The following is an 18,306-nucleotide window of genomic DNA, read 5'->3' as shown; positions in this document are numbered from 1 at the left end:
GGAGGAAACTGAGGGAGAAACAGATCAGGTGGGCAGGGTTTTTCTCCAAATTTGACTTTGTGCTGAAGCATATTCCCGGCACCAAGAATTTCTTGGCTGACGCTCTTTCCCGCCTGCCCCAGCACAACAGTCAAAGGGAGGAAGTCATAAATTCCCTAGTCTCTCCCTCCCAAGTGGCCGCTGTTGTAACAACCCAGTCCCAGACCAAATGTAAGCTGGAGGGGTGGGGGACCAAAAGGATGGCTTTGGAGACGGAAGAGGAAGGTGACGACCGATCAGGGGAAATTCAGAAAAGAGGATGGGTTGTGGTATAGAGGGGAGAAGCTGTATGTCCCCAAAACTCTGAGGGCGGAAGTTTTACAATTTTGCCACTCAAACAAACTGGCCGGGCATAATGGGTACGTGAAGTTGCTCCACCTAATTAGCAGCCAATTCTGGCGGCCCTCCCTAAAGAAAGATGTATCCGAGTTTGTATCCTCCTGCCCCATATGAATAATGGTGAAAAGGAGAAGGGGGAAGCCACCTGGACTGCTGAAACCACTAGAGACGGCTACTTGACCCTGGTCGGTAGTCTCAATGGACTTCATTGTGGAACTATCGCCATCAAATGGCAAGACCGTAATTCTGGTGGTAGTGGACACCTTTTCTAAACAAGCCCATTTCATTCCGTGTGCCCAATTACCCACGGCTAAAAAGTTAGCCTATTTGTTTTTCAACCATGTTGTTAAACTCCATTCATTTCCAGACAAGGTAATTAGTGACCGGGGCCCGCAATTCATTGCCAACTTCTGGCGGGAGTTTTGCAAACTGTTAGGGATGGAACAAGGCCTGAGTTCTGCCTACCACCCCCAGACCGACGGACAGACAGAACACGTAAATGCCTTGTTAGAGCAATACCTGCGGTGCTATATAAACCACCAACAATCGAACTGGGTGGATCTCCTCCCCTTTGCTGAATATGGTTGACCGACAGCTCCGCAACCTATCCAGATTAGGAATCAGAGTCACCATGAGGTCCAGGAGATTCTGGACTCAAAAGTCAAACAGGGGATGTTGTATTACTTAATCAAATGGAAACACTTTCCTTCTAGTGAAAATGAATGGGTGGCACAAAAAGATGTATTGGCCCCAGACTTGGTCAGTAAATTTCACAAGAAATTCCCTCAAAGACCGAGGGGTTCAGCTTAAGGGGGGGAGTATGTCAAGCATGGTTAATTCTGATCAATAACTGATGGGTTTCTGGCCTGACATAAGCAGGCCTGGGTAAGATCATACAGAACCAAATGCTGCTAGTTTCTTATCCTGTTAGTTTATTATCCTTTCCTGGCCCCTTTTTGTTTTATGACTTAATTACAGGGACCAAAGCAATCAGCACCTTCCCATGAATCCTCCTGCGGGAGGAAGCGCCATCGGGGCAATGCAAGGCCGAGTGCCTGATAACACCCTGGGAATGTATGTAGTTTTGATACTTTATGTGTGAACACTCCCTTGCTTCCCCGTAGGAATCCCTTTGAAGTGTATCTTAAAACTTGTGTATCAATGTATTGGTTTCATTCTTCTCAAGCCAAGGCTTGAGCCAAAGTAGTGTTCTATCAATAAACGTAGTTTTTGTAGCACTTCGACTCATCATTGAATCCGCCTGCTTGACACTGTCCAGTTGTTTCATGTAGGTGTTGAACAGTATAAGGGACAGAACAACACCTTGTGGGACCCCTCTTGGAAATTGAGCTTCAAAAACAATATCAGACACATTCCTGTTCAGAATCTCATATAGGCTAGGTGTGTGTGTATGTGGCGGGGGTGGGGGGAAAGGAACAGAAGTCAAGGCATTTAGTCTTCCCTGTGACCTCTCTAAGCCCTGCAGAAGTCTTTACCGCCCACTATTATAACCTTCCTTTGACCATTTGTCTGGAGCAAAAGCACACAGGCCAAAGTCCCACTGGCAAGACAACAAAATCACTCAACTATACAGTTGTAGAAACCACACCTTCTTTGGAGATGCACTGTCCTAGACAGCCATCGATAATACCCTGTCTGCAACACAAAATTCCTAGAGGTAGGATACTGCAACTTGTACAATGCTGTTTTATTTAACCTGACCAACAAGGCCAAGTGCAAAGAGCCTTGGTGAAAAGGGAGCATGGCGTTGCACCACTCCCCCACATCTTTTACCTGTGGGGTTTTCACCCGGAGCCCTTCTAAGCCAGCTCAAGAGCTTCCCATCATTACAGCCCTGTTCCAGACCAAGATGTCTGGGTCTGTGTCATCCCTCTGGGTCTTAGCTTCCCCTGTCCTCCTCCAGAAGGGCCTGATGCTTATTCTAGGCATTTAGTGAATCAAGCAGAGGTTTTTACCTATACAGGTGGGGGGGTCAGGCTGCCAGAAAAATCTGTTCTCAATCTGCACACAGCTGATCTTGGCATCCCCTTGTAGGGCATATCCAGGGTCACATTGGAAGACGATGGAGTCACCTGCTTCTTTGCTGTCACCGCTACGGCTTCCATTCTGTGGAACCCCAGGGTCATTGCAGGAGGTCGCAGTGGACACTAGAGAAGCAGTCGGACAAAAGAAAAGTGAATCACATGGCCAGGATGTGCCGCATGTTAACACAGATGGTATAGCCTGAATCTCGATAAATCTGACTGAATGGTTTCTGCCAATGAAACCTGGTGTTTTTGCTTTCCCCCCACCTGCCATAGCCCAAAATGCTCTCTGAAATGCTGCTCCCAGGGATTAATCCTGCCCCCCCCCCCAATAGCATGAGTGGAGAATTGGAGATCTGCCACAGGAGGGGGGAATCAGCAAGAAGAATATTCTCTTCCACCTGCAGAAATCTTCTGCGCGGGATCCAACTTTTTATCAGGGGATCCATATCTATAAACTGGGAACTTCAAGTCCCCAGCTTAGGGCCTAAACTGCTGAGTCTTTGCAGATGCATTCTAGGCTCTTTCTAGGCATAGAAGTTCATGTGCTATTGGCCCTTCCAGCAGCCAAGGCTGAGCACCACGTGGTTCCTCCCACTTTCCCCACTTGACTCTCAGGACATTAAAGACCTCTAGTGGTGGGTGGGAGGAACCACAGTATTCACAGTGATGAGCACTAAGGTCCAATTTTACACAAGCAAGAGAATTAGGTGGCAGAACACGGAGGTGGTAGTAGATCAGATGAGAGGTGTCAGATCACATTTTGCAAGAGTCCTTTATGTTAAAACTTCCCAAAACTTGAAAACCCAATCTCACTGAGAACTGCTCTGCAACCAACATTTTAAGCGATAGCCCTATTTTTTTAAATTACTGTCATCCACTTACCGAGCTAATTGAAAAGCAAGGCAAAAATATAATAAATTAGGAATAAAAGGTGGAATGGGCCCCTCCCGGGTCTGAAAAGGCTGCAGGGCCTTGCCTTCTGCTGGACTGTGTCACTGCTGAGCAGCCTCAAGAACTAAAACGGTATCTGACTTCGCGTACCTCAATGTTCTAGGTTCCCTCCTGCTCAGCCCCACAGAGCAAGCACCAGTCTTAAATTTTATAGAATATGAAATGTGAGTTTTCAAAACTTTTCTGAAACTTATTACCTGAATGGAAATCCACCCATCCCTGCTCTGAACATAAGAAAAGTCTGCTGAGTCAGACCTGTGGTCCATTTAGACCATCTTGTCTTACATACCAGTTACTCTGGAGGGCCAATAGCAGGGCAGAGAGGCCAAGGTCTTCATTCAAAAGTTTCCTGCCTCTGAATGTGGAGGCTCCCTTTAGACACTATGGCTCACAGCCAGTGATTGGATATTGATTTTGCTGACTCTGATATAAATGTACTCTGTACATACCTAGAGTCACTCCCTTTGTTCTGGTCTGGCACTGAAAATCTCGCATTGTAAATAAGATTTCTGAGCTCAGCACACACATACAGACACACGGTTAAACACATGAGTAAGCATCAGCAGGGGCACACATTCAAACACAAGCCACCCCTGACTTCACAGACCATATCTGTTATTGCAGCAGGAAAGAGCTGCGGGGGACAGCAAGTTCAAGCATGCGCCATGGTGCGCAGCCTGATGTACATTCACACAGATTCATGTTTACTTAATAAGTCTGGCATCTGCTAATCTTACATGGCATTTTGTTACAATCCTATGTCAAACATATGCTGTAAAATAAACTCAACCGTTAGTAGATTTCTCTTCTGGTGAGAGACGAAAGAGGAATTTTGCCTCTAGCTTTCTGAGGCAGTGGCTGGGCCTGACCTTTTCATGAAACGAACACAAGAACCTTGGGAAATCTCCCATGGCTTTAAGTAGAAGATTGCTCTTGTACATTTCAGTGCCTAGGGTTTTAAAAAACGAGGGACAAAATCCCTCTTGATGGGGGGAAGAGGAGAGTCAATTAGGAACATAAGCATGAAATGCAAGAAACTAGCTTTTTTTCAAAAGGGAGAGTGTGATGAGACTATCACCCCAGAGTCGGAAACCACTGGTGCTTGCACAGGGACTACCTTTACTTTTTTTAAAATTTCCAAAAGGTGTTTTCAGGGTTCCTGTCCTCCAAGCTTATCAGGGTTCCCTGAACGAGAAGATCAACAACCTCCATGAAAGACAGTCTCCCAGCCAACACTGACAAATCTTTGAATCGGGGCAAGTTCCAGGTTTTGAGACTCAAATAAACAAATAATAATAATGAGGAGGACCCAGGCAGAGAGTCCCCAGGGCCCCCCCTGCAGACAGCCATGCTTTCTTTCCCTCCCACTCATCTGCTTGGTGTCCCTCTCTTGTCCATCCACAGGCATTTCCACTGACCGTGCTCATGGCAGCCGGCAGTGGATGGGAGTGCTGGCAGCAGTGAGCCCTGCCAGAAACAAATGGGCCCTGGCAGCTGCTCCCCTCTCAGGATATGCTGATGATGGCCCTGCTCTGAATGGTCAGAGTTAACAATACAATGCTCAAATGTGCGGGGGTGGGGCGTGTTCTAGAAGCACTTTGCACTCAGCTTGGGTGACAGCAAAGCCCAAAAGGCCTGCCCTAGCCTCTGCACCCTAGAGTGCCTCCCCCCATTATCTTTAATAATTAACAACATATTTAAAAGTCTTACCTGAAAATTGAATGGCAAAGCCCTGTTTGCTGGTGAAAAAGTCAGTGTTGAACTGGAGGACCACAGAGTTGAACGTGCTGTGGACATCACTGGGCAAAACGGAGCCGCTTGCTTCCTTTAGAAGGATCCCTTTCTCCACTGGCCCATCCCAGATCCTCAAAACGTCATGGAATTCCTCTGTGTGGAAAACCATGAAATGGAGCCTGTATGGTGGGAGAATAGAGACAGCTGTACTCCAAGCTTTTATCCACTTTGTAGGAGTTCCAATTGTCATGGCTTCTGCCAGAGAACCCCCAGGAGCTGCACCTTCACAAGGATGGTGAGAACTCATATATCTAGCGCATGCACAGGTCTGAATCCACACTATGCCATAGAAGCTTGCTAGGTGTCCTTGGGCCAGCCACACATATTCAGCTTAACCTACCTTACAGGGTTGCTGTGAGGATAAACTGGAGGATGGCAGAGCAATGTAAGCTGCTATTGGTTCCAACTGGGGGTGGGGAGGCAGGGTATAAATGAAGTAAGTGAATGAATAAAGCACTGTTCCTAGGATTTCCTTGCTAAAAGCAACAGCTGCTTAAACAGTGTAACCTTCTAGTACATTGATTGAGGTGGGCAATTGGTCTGAAGCAGCAGAACAAATTCTGAGTCCAATGGCACCTTTAAGACCAAAAAAGTGTGAGGAAGTTATCTGTGCACATGAAAGCTCACACCTTGAATAAAACTTTTTTGGTCTTAAAGGTGCCACTGGACTCAACGTTCGTTCTAGTACATTATATTTACTTAGAAAACAGATAAACTCTGCTCCTTCAAAAACCTAAATGAGGAAGCTCACAAAGTAAAAAAAAAAAAAGTACACAAAATCATAAAACAATGTAAGGATTATCAGTTGTAAGACAAGTCATAATCAGCAGTCTCAACTGATATTTGTAAAATAGTCTTCAGGCTAGAAGCAGTTCATAAAAAGGGATAAGAAATATAGAATCCTCTGGGGTAAAATCCTGGGGCCTAAATAAGAGAAAGAGTTACCTCATGTGAGCCTGAAGCGGGGAGGGCATTACCAAGGTGAGGTGCCACCACTTAAAAGAGCCCTATCTCCAGTTGCACACCTCTGCAGGCAAGGGCACAGATGGCAGAGCACAGAAAGAGAACCTTAATTGCAGGCTGGACAGAACAGGAGATTCACACCACACAACTGCTTCTTTTCTTTTCAAATCATGACCAAAAGTGAGCTTTATAGTTACAGAAAATATCTGCTATGAAAAAGGCCAAATAACTGCCAGGGGACACACAAACTCAATGGTAAAAGAACCCTCTGGATCAAGCGATAAATAAATATAGGGTGGGGGCTGCTAAAAAGAAGGCAATAGCCTTTTTAAAAAGGTCTTTGAGCACTTGAGGTAGAATTGAATTACTCTCCTCCTTTCTTTCCCCCTTGTTAGGCGGCAGCAGCCGCATGAAGCTTTTAATATTCTAATTCCCTCTCCAAGATAATGGGTACCATAGCAATGCATTATGTATGTCAGACAACTGCACGGTTATTAATTGACTGCTTTTTCAGGAAGCCTCTTACGTTTGCATTAGTGTAAAAATTTGTACTGGAGGTGTAATAAAAGATTGATTAAACTGGGGAGGGCGGTGACAGGAGCCATTGTCTGTACTACAGAACAGGCGGAGGGTGCTTGAAGAAGATCTCCTTAGAAATAGAATTTATAGTGGTGATTGGTGCATTGCTATGGACTCTGAAAGTTGGTTTTCCCTGGGAGCAGGTATTTCAGATCTTGGGGTGGCTGTTGATTTTGCTGGAATTCAAATTCCGAAAACCTTGGTGAGAAAACAAATGGATCTCTAGAAAAACAAACTATGATCATCTTCAACTTTATTTTCATATATTGATATGAGACATGAATTGCCACCTGCATTCCACCCCATTAGTTTGGAAGTTCAGGCTAGCAAGAATTGTTGCACTGCAAAACTGAAATTAAGTGATTTTTTTCAAGTTGATCAATTTGATTACAGCAAAATTTTTAGCAACAGATCCTAGACCATATTGATAGAAAACTGGTGCTTTCAGATTAGGCTTGCCAATCCCCAGGTCCCAGCAGAGGTTCTTCCACTTTCCCAGGCTCCTTCCTGCCCCCAGTCAGCTGGCCGGCAGGGGGAAACTGGGTCCCCCACAACCACCATGTGCCTTTCCACCTCCGGAGGCTTCAGTCTCCGACTGAAAGGCTTCCTCTTGGGATGGTGTGTCTGTGTTACTTTGAAGAAGTTGGCAGCAACTCGTGAGTAGAGAGGTCAATCCTCGCTTCAGAGTTGCCAGAAACGGGGGCAGGGAGGGAACGTGTGCTGAGCACTTCATTATTCCCTATGTGGAGATTGATTCTCATAGGGTATAATGGGGAATTGATCTGGAGGTTTCGGGGGCTCTGGGGGAGCTGTTTATTTAGATAGAGGCACCAAATTTTCAGTATAGTATCTAGTGCCTCTCCCCAAAGTACCCCCCAAGTTTCAAAACGATTGGACCAGGGCATCCAATTCTATGAGCCCCAAAAGAAGGTGCCCCTATCCTTCATTATTTCCTATGGAAGGAAGACATTTAAAAAGGTGTGCTGTCCCTTTAAATGTGATGGCCAGAACTCCCTTGGAGTTCAATTATGCTTGTCACACCCTTGTTCCTGGCTCCGCCCCCAATGTCTCCTGGCTCCACCCCCAAAGTCCCCAGATATTTCTTGAATTGGACTTGGCAACCCTATTTCAGATACATTCATTCTCTCTTAATTGCAGCACACTCTCAATCAACCAGGCTTGCTTTTTAGCAAGAACAGAGATTTATTGTTACATTGCAAATACTAAATCCCACCCTTGCAATTAAAATGGAGCAATCTAGAGTAACTACCACCCACTGGTCCTGTGCACACAATGGTTAATGCCGATGCAAATCCCAGGTCCATGAAAAAGTATGACTGAGGAAAATAGGAAGAAATTCTACTCTTCAGAGCTCCTTCTGAAGAGGGCTTGCCAGCATCAGAAGAAACCTGCCAACAGAAAAAAGTAGGGCTACAAGCAGCACTGCGTGTGGCACTACATCACTCCCAGTAAAAACCGGGAAAAGACATAAGGTAGCTCTCAGAAGTTTCTAGAAATAAAATGTATGTAAAGAAAATGGTTCCTTGAAAATGTTGTTATTTTTAAAAATCTGTGGTTCAGGTGGCAAGTGTGGCCTAGAGGGTGTTCCCAGGGACAGAAGAGACATATCGAAACAATTTGACTTTGTTATGCTTATTATACACAATGCAGGTGTGTAAGGGAGAGTGTGCCTACCACCCATTTCCAATTAACATTCCAAACAATTAACATTCCAAGCAATTGAGGAATATGGGCTTCACATGTGAGAAGGAGGCAAGACAAATCTACAGTAAGTTTCTTTTCCTTTCCCCCTGGTCAAGTCATCCCACAGGTAATATGCCCAGCAACAAGGAGTTACATAATCTCTAAGGGGTTTGATTGCCAGGTCTTTGGATTGCCGGGTCCTGCCTCCTCCCTGGTGGGGGACTTTGGGAGACATTCCTGGAGGGGTTGGGGACTAATACTCTCCCTAAACTGTGGAATCTTTAATTTATTAATATTATTATTTTTAAAGGGTCCCTTTAAATGCTATCTGCAAGGGGAGGCACCTGAATTCCAGCAGCGAATTTGCTACTTTGAGTTCAGGCATATGAGGCGCTGGTCCCCAATATGATGACATCACTTTTGTGTGATGTCATCATGTTGGGGACGTCCCTTAATAAAGATTTGAGGATGGAGCCTGGGGAAGGCAGGGCTTGGGAAGGGGGGAAACTCAGTAGGGAAGTGATGCCATCCAATCCACTCTTCAAAGCAACCATTTTCTCCAGATCTCCGTAGACTGGAGATTAATTGTAATTGTGGAAGGTCTCCTGGCCCAAGCTGGAGGTTTGCAAGTCCATGCAATATGCTGGACAAGGGTTGCCAGGTTTCAACAAGGTTCTTTCTACTTCCAGTTGCAAAGGTTGTGGTACAAAAATTTTCTGCCAGAGGAGAGGAAGAAGAAGATACTGGATTTATGTCCCACCCTGTACTCCGAATCTGAGAGTCTCAGAGCAGTCACAATCTTCTTTAACTCTGCCCCACACAACAGACACCCTGAGAGGTGGGTGGGGCTGAGAGAGCTCTGACACCGGCTGCCCTTTCAAGAACAACTCCTGTGAGAGCTATGGCTGGCCCAAGACCATTCCAGCAGCTGCAAGTGGAGCAGTGGGGAATCAAACCCGGTTCTCCCAGATAAGAGTCCATGCACTTAACTACTACACCAAACTGGAAGGGAGGTTGCTCCTTCTCCTGATGGGACTCTGCCTGCTACCCAGTTCTGGCCTAGCTTCTTGCTACAGGGTCAGGCTTGCCCAACCAGGATCAGGCTTATGGATGGGCTGTTTTCTGGTGCCCCAGCAGGGCTTCTTGGGGAAGCCTCCCCCACTTAGGGACTCACTAACAAATTTCACTTTGAATTTGAAGGCTTCAACTCAGCTAAAACATTGGTGGGGTTTTTGCAAGAACCTAAACCTCAATAAATTGAAAAATGTCTTTTCAGTTAAGGGAGGTAAGGAAGCATACCTCACAAGAGAAGAGAAAAAGTAAGAAGGCCTTTTCCTCCCTGAAAACAAGATTCTGAGCCTTTCCAACAGGGTAGCACTGAAGCCATGGACTCTCCTATTTTCTATGCAGGTGTGTATTTATTGATTCAAAACATTTATATGCTCACCTTTTTCCTGAACATCTCAGAACTCCTTATAAACTATCTTCAGAAATAAAGATATTTTTAAAAAATTAAAACTAGTTTATTTCACTGGGAATATGATTTTAAGTTTAGTTTTCATTTCTGTAGCTGGGTATAAGATGGTGCTTCTTGGATCATTTATCTTTTATAATATTATTTTTTAAATAATTGTCTGGCGAGTGTATTTTTATATTGATTGAGAGTGTGGTGCAATTAAGAGAGAAGCAGTTTTAGCACCTGCACACTACTGGTAGGTGGAGCATAGTTAAAATATTTTAATGGATTAATTTTCTACCTAAAACAGACTGGTTTGACCCAGTTTTGATAATAAAATGACTTTGACAGGGAACTTTTTTTAAAAAATGAGAAGGGTACTGGAGCTGCAGTTTCTTCTTTTCAGCTTCTAACTTTAGAGATTTTCAGCTCCTAACTTTAGAAAATTTAGCATTTGATTTAAACTGGGAGAATGTTTGAAACAACTTCAAAATCTATCCACATCTTGCATATCAGAAAGGCTAGTCAGTCTTCAGTGAGAGAAAAGTATTCCCTTCATCAATTGACAGTCACAAGCTGAGGGGAGGAAGGCTCTGAACATCCGGACCAGAGCCATAGAAATGATATACAGCAAACCAGGATGCAAAGGATTTCATAATAGCAAGCTACAACCATAGCAATGTGCAAAAAAGATAATGAGGGAGGGCCCCAGAATCGGTGATACAGTCAGCACCATTAGGGTTGCCAAGTCCAATTCAAGAAATATCTTGGGACTTTGGGGGTGGAGCCAGGGGCAGGGTTGTGACAAGCATAATTGAACTCCAAAGGGAGTTCTGACAATCACATTTAAAGGAACTGCACACCTTTTAAATGCCTTCCCTCAATTGGAAATAATGAAGGAGAGGGGCACTTTCTTTTTGAGCTCATAGAATTGGACCTCCTGGTCCAATCCTTTTGAAACTTGGAGAGTATTTTGGAGAGAGGCACTTGATGCTATGCTGTAAATTTGGTGCCTCTACCTCAAAAAAACAGTTTCACCCTGAGCCCCAGATACCCACATATCAATTCTCCATTATATCCTATGGAAATTGGTCTCCATAGGGAATAATGGAGTGCTCAGCAGACATTTCCCTCTACCCCCACTTTCTGATGACTCTAAAGTGGAGGGATGGTCTCCAACCTGGGGGATCCCCTACTCCCACCTGGAGATTGGCAACCCTAAACACCATAGCCAGGAATTTTTTTTCTTGGGGGAGTTGGCGGGGGCAGTTTGGCACAGTAGAGTTTACTTCTGAGGAAACTTGCTAAGCAGATCAGACTGTAAGAAGGAACGGAGAAGCTTCTTTTGTTTTGTTTTGACTGAGTAGCCACATTTTTTCAGGTCAGGGCTAACCCTTTAGAAATGCTAATGACCTCTCTGGCCAGAAACAATGACATGGTCAGTTCATACCTATGCTGCAGCCCAAAAACACTTTAGAAATGTTAATGATCTCCCTTGCCAGACAGGCTGGACAAACTGGAGAGGGGGCATTACGTGGTGAGAGCCCTCTCGTTGCTGTGGCCTTGAGTACAGCACGTGCCCTCCCATGCAGCAAGTCCCAAATTCAATCCCTGGTAACTCCACTTAACAGATTCCAAGTGCCTGGTTTTGAGGAAGGTCCTTTTCAAAGACTTGATGCCAGCCACGGTAGACGATACCAAATTACATGGCGCAATGGTCTGAGACTCAGAATAAGGCAACTTGCTTTATACACAGTGTGTTATGGGGAGGTGTCCTCAGGGCCGGCCCTGCCACTAGGCAAACTAGGCAATCGCTTAGGGTGCTGGCCTTCTGGTGTGCTGAATTGGGCACTCCCCATGTGACTTGGTGATGTTACCAGTGCAGGGGGGGCACCAGAAGTTAGCCTTGCCTAGGGGGCCACACAGTCTAGGGCTGGCCCTGGGTGTCCTCAATAGCCTGAAGCTCCAGGTACCTTTTCTCGAGAATGGGTAGGAGGAGTCTGGCAATACACAAGGAAAAATGCAACACAAACAGCCCGACTGTTAAATAAAGCAGTGGTTTTCTGCAGCAGCAGTTAGTAACTTGACCTCCACAGTAGCCTTTTGATAAGATTTTTGGGGATGGTGGTGGTGGTGTTTTATTGAACTAAGAACCCATTTCAACTGACAGCTTATATGTGAGGAACATAAATTAAAACAGCAGAGACTGGTGTTGAAAGGAAGGAGGAAGAGAAATGCCTGTGTTTCTCACTGTCTGCAAGAGAATAAAGAAGACTCTGTACTGAACCTTTGCACTACTTTGATAGAAGTCATTTATTTATTTCATAATGAACAATTTTCTAAGCTGACAAACAGGAGAAACAAGTGGATATGCAGGAGACTGAGGGATCCCAACTACATGGGAATGGAGCAAGGCACTGAAATATCAAAGGGAAAGGACATACCAAAATCTAAGGGGATTTAAAGCCAGAAAGAGGCCACCATTATATGGGGAAGTGTCTTCAACAGTATCTTGTCCAAACCAAATCTAAGGCGGATAGTGGTGAAGAATGCAATGAAAATGACAGAAGGGAATATGGGGCTATTCAGCTCCTTCTCCTTCCAGCTACTAATATTATTATAGATGTAGCTGCTTCCTCAAAAATCTTTATGCCTCAAAAAACAGAAGTTGTCCCAACAGGAGGAAAGGGATCAATGGGACTTAGGATAGGGTAGGGGGCCTGCTGTAATAAAGATGACAGACCAGATATGATTCAACCTCTCCTGAGAATGTGTGCCTTTGGCAACTCAAATTTTAAGTTCTTATACGACTGAGATGCCCAGAGATGGCTGGCTGATTGCAGTCTGGGCCAGACTAAATGTCCCCAATTGGGCTCTCGTAAATCCTACATTCTGGGCTCAGCAAATTTTCAGAAAAGTACCAAAGTGAGAGACAATATCAAAGATTTCAGGTTTCAAGTGAGATTTCAAGATTTCAAAGATTTCAAGTGAGAGACAATACATTTGAATATCAGGTTTTATACTTGAATATGTATTTAAATATTATATGTTTATTAATATTTCTGATTGTCCTTGTTATGTGTATTTAAAATCTTTTTTCTAATCTTATTCCCTCTTTCCCTTTTTTCCTGTACCCCTGTTTTCTTTTTAAAACATACACACACACAGATATATGTATGGAAGCTAAAAACATTCCTGACTCTCATGGAACTGGCTGGAATCAAGATAGAAAACTCTTGCAAGAAACAGTGATTGTTCCAAGAAAGGGTGCATTATTGTTTTAATGGATCAGCTGACTCTAAAAACTTCTGCCTCTTTTGTTTTTCCAGTACAGCAAGATGTCAAGACCAAACTAGCAATTAAAAACTCACACAACCTCAGTGATTACAACTAGCTCCCTAGACACCAATTAATCAACTAAACATTCGGTTGATTCATTTACTAATTAAAGCTTGTAGCCTCAGACTTCCTTTGCTTATGCAGAATTGTGATCATTGCTATGTGGCCAAAATGCATCTTGGCCATAAGGCCTTCTTTAGTGGTACAAATTATTAAAATACATATCATAAAGTAAAATTACTCAGCATTTCTGACCTAAGCTTTAAAACACTCACAAGAAGTAGGGCCAATTCATTAACTAGCTAAGTCCCACTTCATTATTGGAATCAACTGGGACCACCGAAATCATTTTTCAGACTGTGGTTGTTCATGGTCCACTTTAAGCAAGGTCAGAGTGAACTGTAGCTCTACGGTGTGTATATCCACATTGAGGAAGCAAAATATGTGTGGTCAGTCATAAGGGGTGGAGAAATTTGGCTGGTCCTGCCAGAAGTTTGTTTTGGCACAGAAATTTTGACTTCTTTGGTTTTTATTTATGGAGGTTAAATGGCCTAGTGCCAGGGCATCTAGGGGCATTCCAGCTTATGGCCCAATACGGTATACATATATCATCTAGACCAGTGGTAGCAGAAATAAAGCCTGGGGGCCAGAACCCCCCACGCAAGGCCCTTACCTGCCCCACAAACAACTGGTATGTATGGAAATACAAGGTACTCCCTCTTTTATGGCATCCCTTGGGGAAAAACTAATTTTGCATATGATTAAATACATTTATTAGAGCTTTTGTGGGCTCCCCAGCAATTGCTTTCAGAGCTATGAATCAATTGCTTTTGTTAGTATTTTGAGTAAAAAGATAATATTGTTAATTGTGTTTGCCTGTGCCCTTTATAAAGCTTATATCTTCGGTACCTGTCACTACATTTTATGGCACACATGGTGCAGCCTGGCAAAATGAGAAAAGTCAGACTCAGTCTTGTAACAAATGAGTTCAATACCTCTAATTTAGGCTGGTCTAGAAAGGTGGACGTGTGTTTTGGGATATGTAGGAGTGTTACTGAATGTCTGTGTTTCAAGTAGAAAATTCTACTTTCTCACAAGTTATCCCTGCTTGGGATTAACCTACAGGATTCTCCATATGTAGAAGGTTAAGTAAAACCATTATTGCTAAACAATTATATCAGGATACTTTTCTGCATAAAGTTGAATATAATAGCCAGCTTTTATATATTTTTTTAACCAAGGACAATAAGGAGAAGGTTAAAAAGCAACTTAAAACTCTTAACTGAGATCATAAAGTCACACTTGTAATTATGTTATATTTGGCATGTGTGTGTGTCCAATTAGGGCCATCTAGATTTTGCCAATGAACTTCTAATTATGTAATGTGTTTATTTCTCTATCCAATAAAATATTGAAACAATGGTTTTAAAAGACTGAAAACTTTTCATGAGAAAACAAGGAGCCAAGAGATGAGTTTAGAACTATTCAGGATACCTGTGGGAACAGAAACACTGAGGATTCCTCAATGTTGTTATGCAGATAAATTGATGCAGTAATCTAATTTAAAAGATGAGGAAGAAGATACTATGAAGAAGATCACTTCATTATAAATTCTTTGTTGATGCCCTGGTATAAGTATACCATTTTGCTTCCAGCTCCCCCACTGGTATTAGTGAGATTTTAACCCTGATTAGTATCTGGGAACTTCAAGTCTGCGGGAGAAGCATTGCATAGCTCCTTGTGAGCATCTGATAACCAATGACATTGCAATTTCAAATGCTGAAGCTGATATATAAGCAGTGAATTAAAGTTCCTCATGTTCCAATATTTTCAAGCAAGGTTTTTTTTTTAAAGTATTTTTAAAACTCAGATAATGAACAAGAACATTGTGCAGAAGTTGATAAAACATCTGGAACATGTCCAGAGGAGGATGACAAAGATGGTGAGAGATATGGAGACCAAGCCCTATGAGGAAAGGTTGAAGGTGCTGGGTGTGTTTAGCCTGGAGAGGAGATGATTTAAGAAGTGATACGATAACCATTGTCAAGTATTTGAAGGGCTGTCATATAGAGGATTAAATGAAGTTGTTTCCTGTTTTTCCAGAAGGTCAAACCAATGGGTTGATATTAAATCAGAAGAGTTTTCAGCCAAACATTGGGAAAAAGCTCCTGAGTGGTTTCTTAGTGGAAAAGGCTCCTCAGGAGGTGGTGGGATCTGCTTCTTTAGAGGTTTTCAAGCAGAGGCAAGATGGCCATCTCACAGCAACACTGCTTCTCTGACTCACTATGAATTTGGATAGCTCGTGAGAGGGAAGGAAGGAAGGGATGAGCCAGTGTTTGGCTCTTATGGCACTTTCTTATATGCCCAGGGTAATGCTCATTGCTACTTCAGTCAGGAAGGAATTTTCCTCCAGGCCAAAATAGCTCAGGGATCCCAGGTGCCTTGCCTTTGTCTGGGCACACAGCAGGGGCCACTGGTGGAGTGAACTTCCTGCATTGTACAGGGGGACAGATTATATGACCCTTGGGGTATCTTCCAGCTCAATGTTTCTGTAAGAACTGGATTGTTTGATGTGATCAATTACCACCCATATAAATTTTGTTGGAAAACTGGATGTGTGATGTTACCTGATGATGGAAGAGCAATTCTGTGACTGCCAAGACCCTTGCTCACCTCTGACAGCCCCAGCCTATCCTCCTACCATGGTCACTGTTGCACAGGTGGCCCTACCACTGAGCCAAGCAGGGTGGACCATTGCCCTGGCAACTGGCCAGTGAAGCCTGGGAAGAGCACTGGAGGGAACGTCTGGCCTGGTTGCCAGGGATGCTGAGGGATGGCCCAAAAAGCCCCCTTCCTAGCTCTAGAACTAAGATTCTTGTTGGTTTTGCTATGAATGTGGGGTTGATTTCCTCCACACATGGTGGAAGCAATACTTCTAAGCTGTGGAGCCTTGTAAGCAAAAATGTGAGCTACTGGCATTAAAGTTGTGAGCTACTGCATGAATTAGTTTGCTCTGGGGCCATTTTTCCTGAGCTAAGACAAAAATGTGTGAGCCAGAGGCTAAAAAACTGTGAGCTAGCTCACACTAACTTGGCTTAGAGGGAACATTAGGTAGAAGCAGGCCTCAGATTCAGCAGGAGCTCACAGGAGCACAGCTCCTGAACCTTTCTGACAGTTCCACCTCCTTTTTACCACCTTGTCCACTGAATAGTAGGTGCAGCTGCATAACAATCTCTGGATGAGTTCCACCACCTTTTTTCCTACAAAATGACCCCTGGGTAGAAGCATGTTAGAACTGAACAAATTTGGGGAATGTCAGCCAATATAACCTCTAAAGCAATAAATACATAAATCTTTGCATCCAGAGTCCCTCCTTTTGAACTACATGGTAAAGGTATCTACCAGATTTCAAAAAATAGTACTGAGTGGGATAACACCAACTACATCAGTATTTGCGAGTCACTAGAAAACTCAAGACTCTCCCATAAAAATAGGACTTGTTAATTAAGTCCTGGGTGAATGAAATGAACAGCATATCATAATCTAAAAATAAGGGAAAAATTAATGAGAATTGGTCCTCTTTGATAGTTTATACAATGAAGAAATTTTCTACGGTCTATATAGCAGCTTTAAGAATATTCTGTCTGTGCTCTTGGATTAATTTGTTGTAATCTATTGTGTGTTATATGTAATCATGATATTAAATAGTTCGTCATTTGTATAAACCTTCAAATAATAAGAATACCACTGAAAGGGACACCTAATGTGCAGGGGTGTCAGCGTCTGTTGCACATACATAAAGGAGACAGACTAACTGGAAGCACTAGCACAGTACACTGGCAAAGCAAATGGGCTCAAATCTGGAAACAAAAAAGAGAGCCTATTTGTACATTGCCAATTGGTGTGGGGGGAGTATGATGGTGGCAGCAGCCGCAGCGCATGTTCATTTGCTGATTTCCAGCTCTGGGGTCCCATGCAATTACCCTATTGTGCATCCAGCTTCTGCCTCAATCGTCCAAACGCAGTTGAGGTTGTGATCATACGGAGTTGGGTAGCCTGGAGACAAGATCCTTCCTGAAGTCTCGCCTTTGATAGTGCCCCCACATTCAGCTGGAAGTAACAAGAGAAACATTAAGCTTGTGGGTTTGCATGGGTCTGAACATCCAACATTTCCTTTGCTTCTCTCCCCATTGAGGGCTGGGGGAAAGAATCCTCTTTGATTTTCTATGGTTGGCTCTCTAAAATAGTTGATGCTTCTACAGATTCTAGATCAAATGCATATAGTAGCCAAACAACACAGCATAACATTGCAGGGGTGAAAGTAAATTGCTACTGGGGAGGGATTACTGAAGTCTGCTGCTTTGGGTTCCTCATCTGAGAAACAATACCAATAAGAAATATATGTTACTGTCACTTCTGGAAAAGAGGCAGCAAGGATAAGTAAAGAGAAACGTACAGTTCTAAGGGAAGTATGAGCATTATCTATATAAAATTTCATCATCTTTTTCTAAAGTTCTTGGCGGTCAATATATAAGGCTGTTTCTCATACCCACCTTAGCAGCAGACTTGCCGACACAGGGTTTTGATGTGTGTGCAAAAACAGAGGGAGATGATTAAAGAGATGGACATGCAGAGCAGCATTCTTGGTAGCAGCCTTATAATAGAGATATACTTTCCCATTCTCCCTGGAAAAGCTGTCCAAAATTCAAGCAAGACTGTTCAACATTAACTTTTTTCTTAAACTTCCTAACCCAAAGGTGATCAATTTGGAAGGCTTCAAGCAATATTGGGTCCTATAACCTGGTTTTGTTCAGCCCCTACAACTCATTCCCATCGTAGCTCTTGGCTGCCAATTCGGCAGAGAATACAGTGAAGGACTACACCAAGGCAAATGAGTCTCATCTTCCTGCTCTGACCAGCTTCATTTGAAGCAGAAGTGTCTTGGCTTATCCTGAGCTCTGTTGTACAGGGGAGGGTGGGTTATAAATCCAAAAAATAAATAAACAAATAACACCTTTAGTCTTCTGCCTTCCTGGATCTAAGACCTATTTCTGTTGCTACTGAGGGCAGGATTGGCCCCTCTCAGCAGGCAAA

The 18,306-nt window shown here is 43.5% G+C and overlaps 1 protein-coding gene across 2 annotated transcripts in view; it reads right to left on the bottom strand.

The window, feature by feature from the left end:
* The window catches only part of CSMD2 (CUB and Sushi multiple domains 2), an 831,733-nt gene that overhangs the window by 181,003 nt on the left and 632,424 nt on the right, over nucleotides 1–18,306 (bottom strand). For both annotated transcript variants that reach the window (XM_060257873.1, XM_060257874.1), the window contains 3 exons: nucleotides 17,196–17,322; nucleotides 5,088–5,290; nucleotides 2,355–2,546 (listed from right to left, as the gene is read on the bottom strand). In XM_060257873.1, the coding sequence (XP_060113856.1) occupies nucleotides 2,355–2,546; nucleotides 5,088–5,290; nucleotides 17,196–17,322 (522 nt within the window). The remainder of the gene's footprint in view (nucleotides 1–2,354; nucleotides 2,547–5,087; nucleotides 5,291–17,195; nucleotides 17,323–18,306) is intronic.

The sequence above is a fragment of the Heteronotia binoei genome, chromosome 17 (assembly GCF_032191835.1).
Source record: "Heteronotia binoei isolate CCM8104 ecotype False Entrance Well chromosome 17, APGP_CSIRO_Hbin_v1, whole genome shotgun sequence".
Taxonomy (NCBI): Eukaryota; Metazoa; Chordata; class Lepidosauria; order Squamata; family Gekkonidae; genus Heteronotia; species Heteronotia binoei.
Note: the sequence above shows the minus strand (reverse complement) of the source record. Positions and strands in the feature narration are given on the sequence as shown.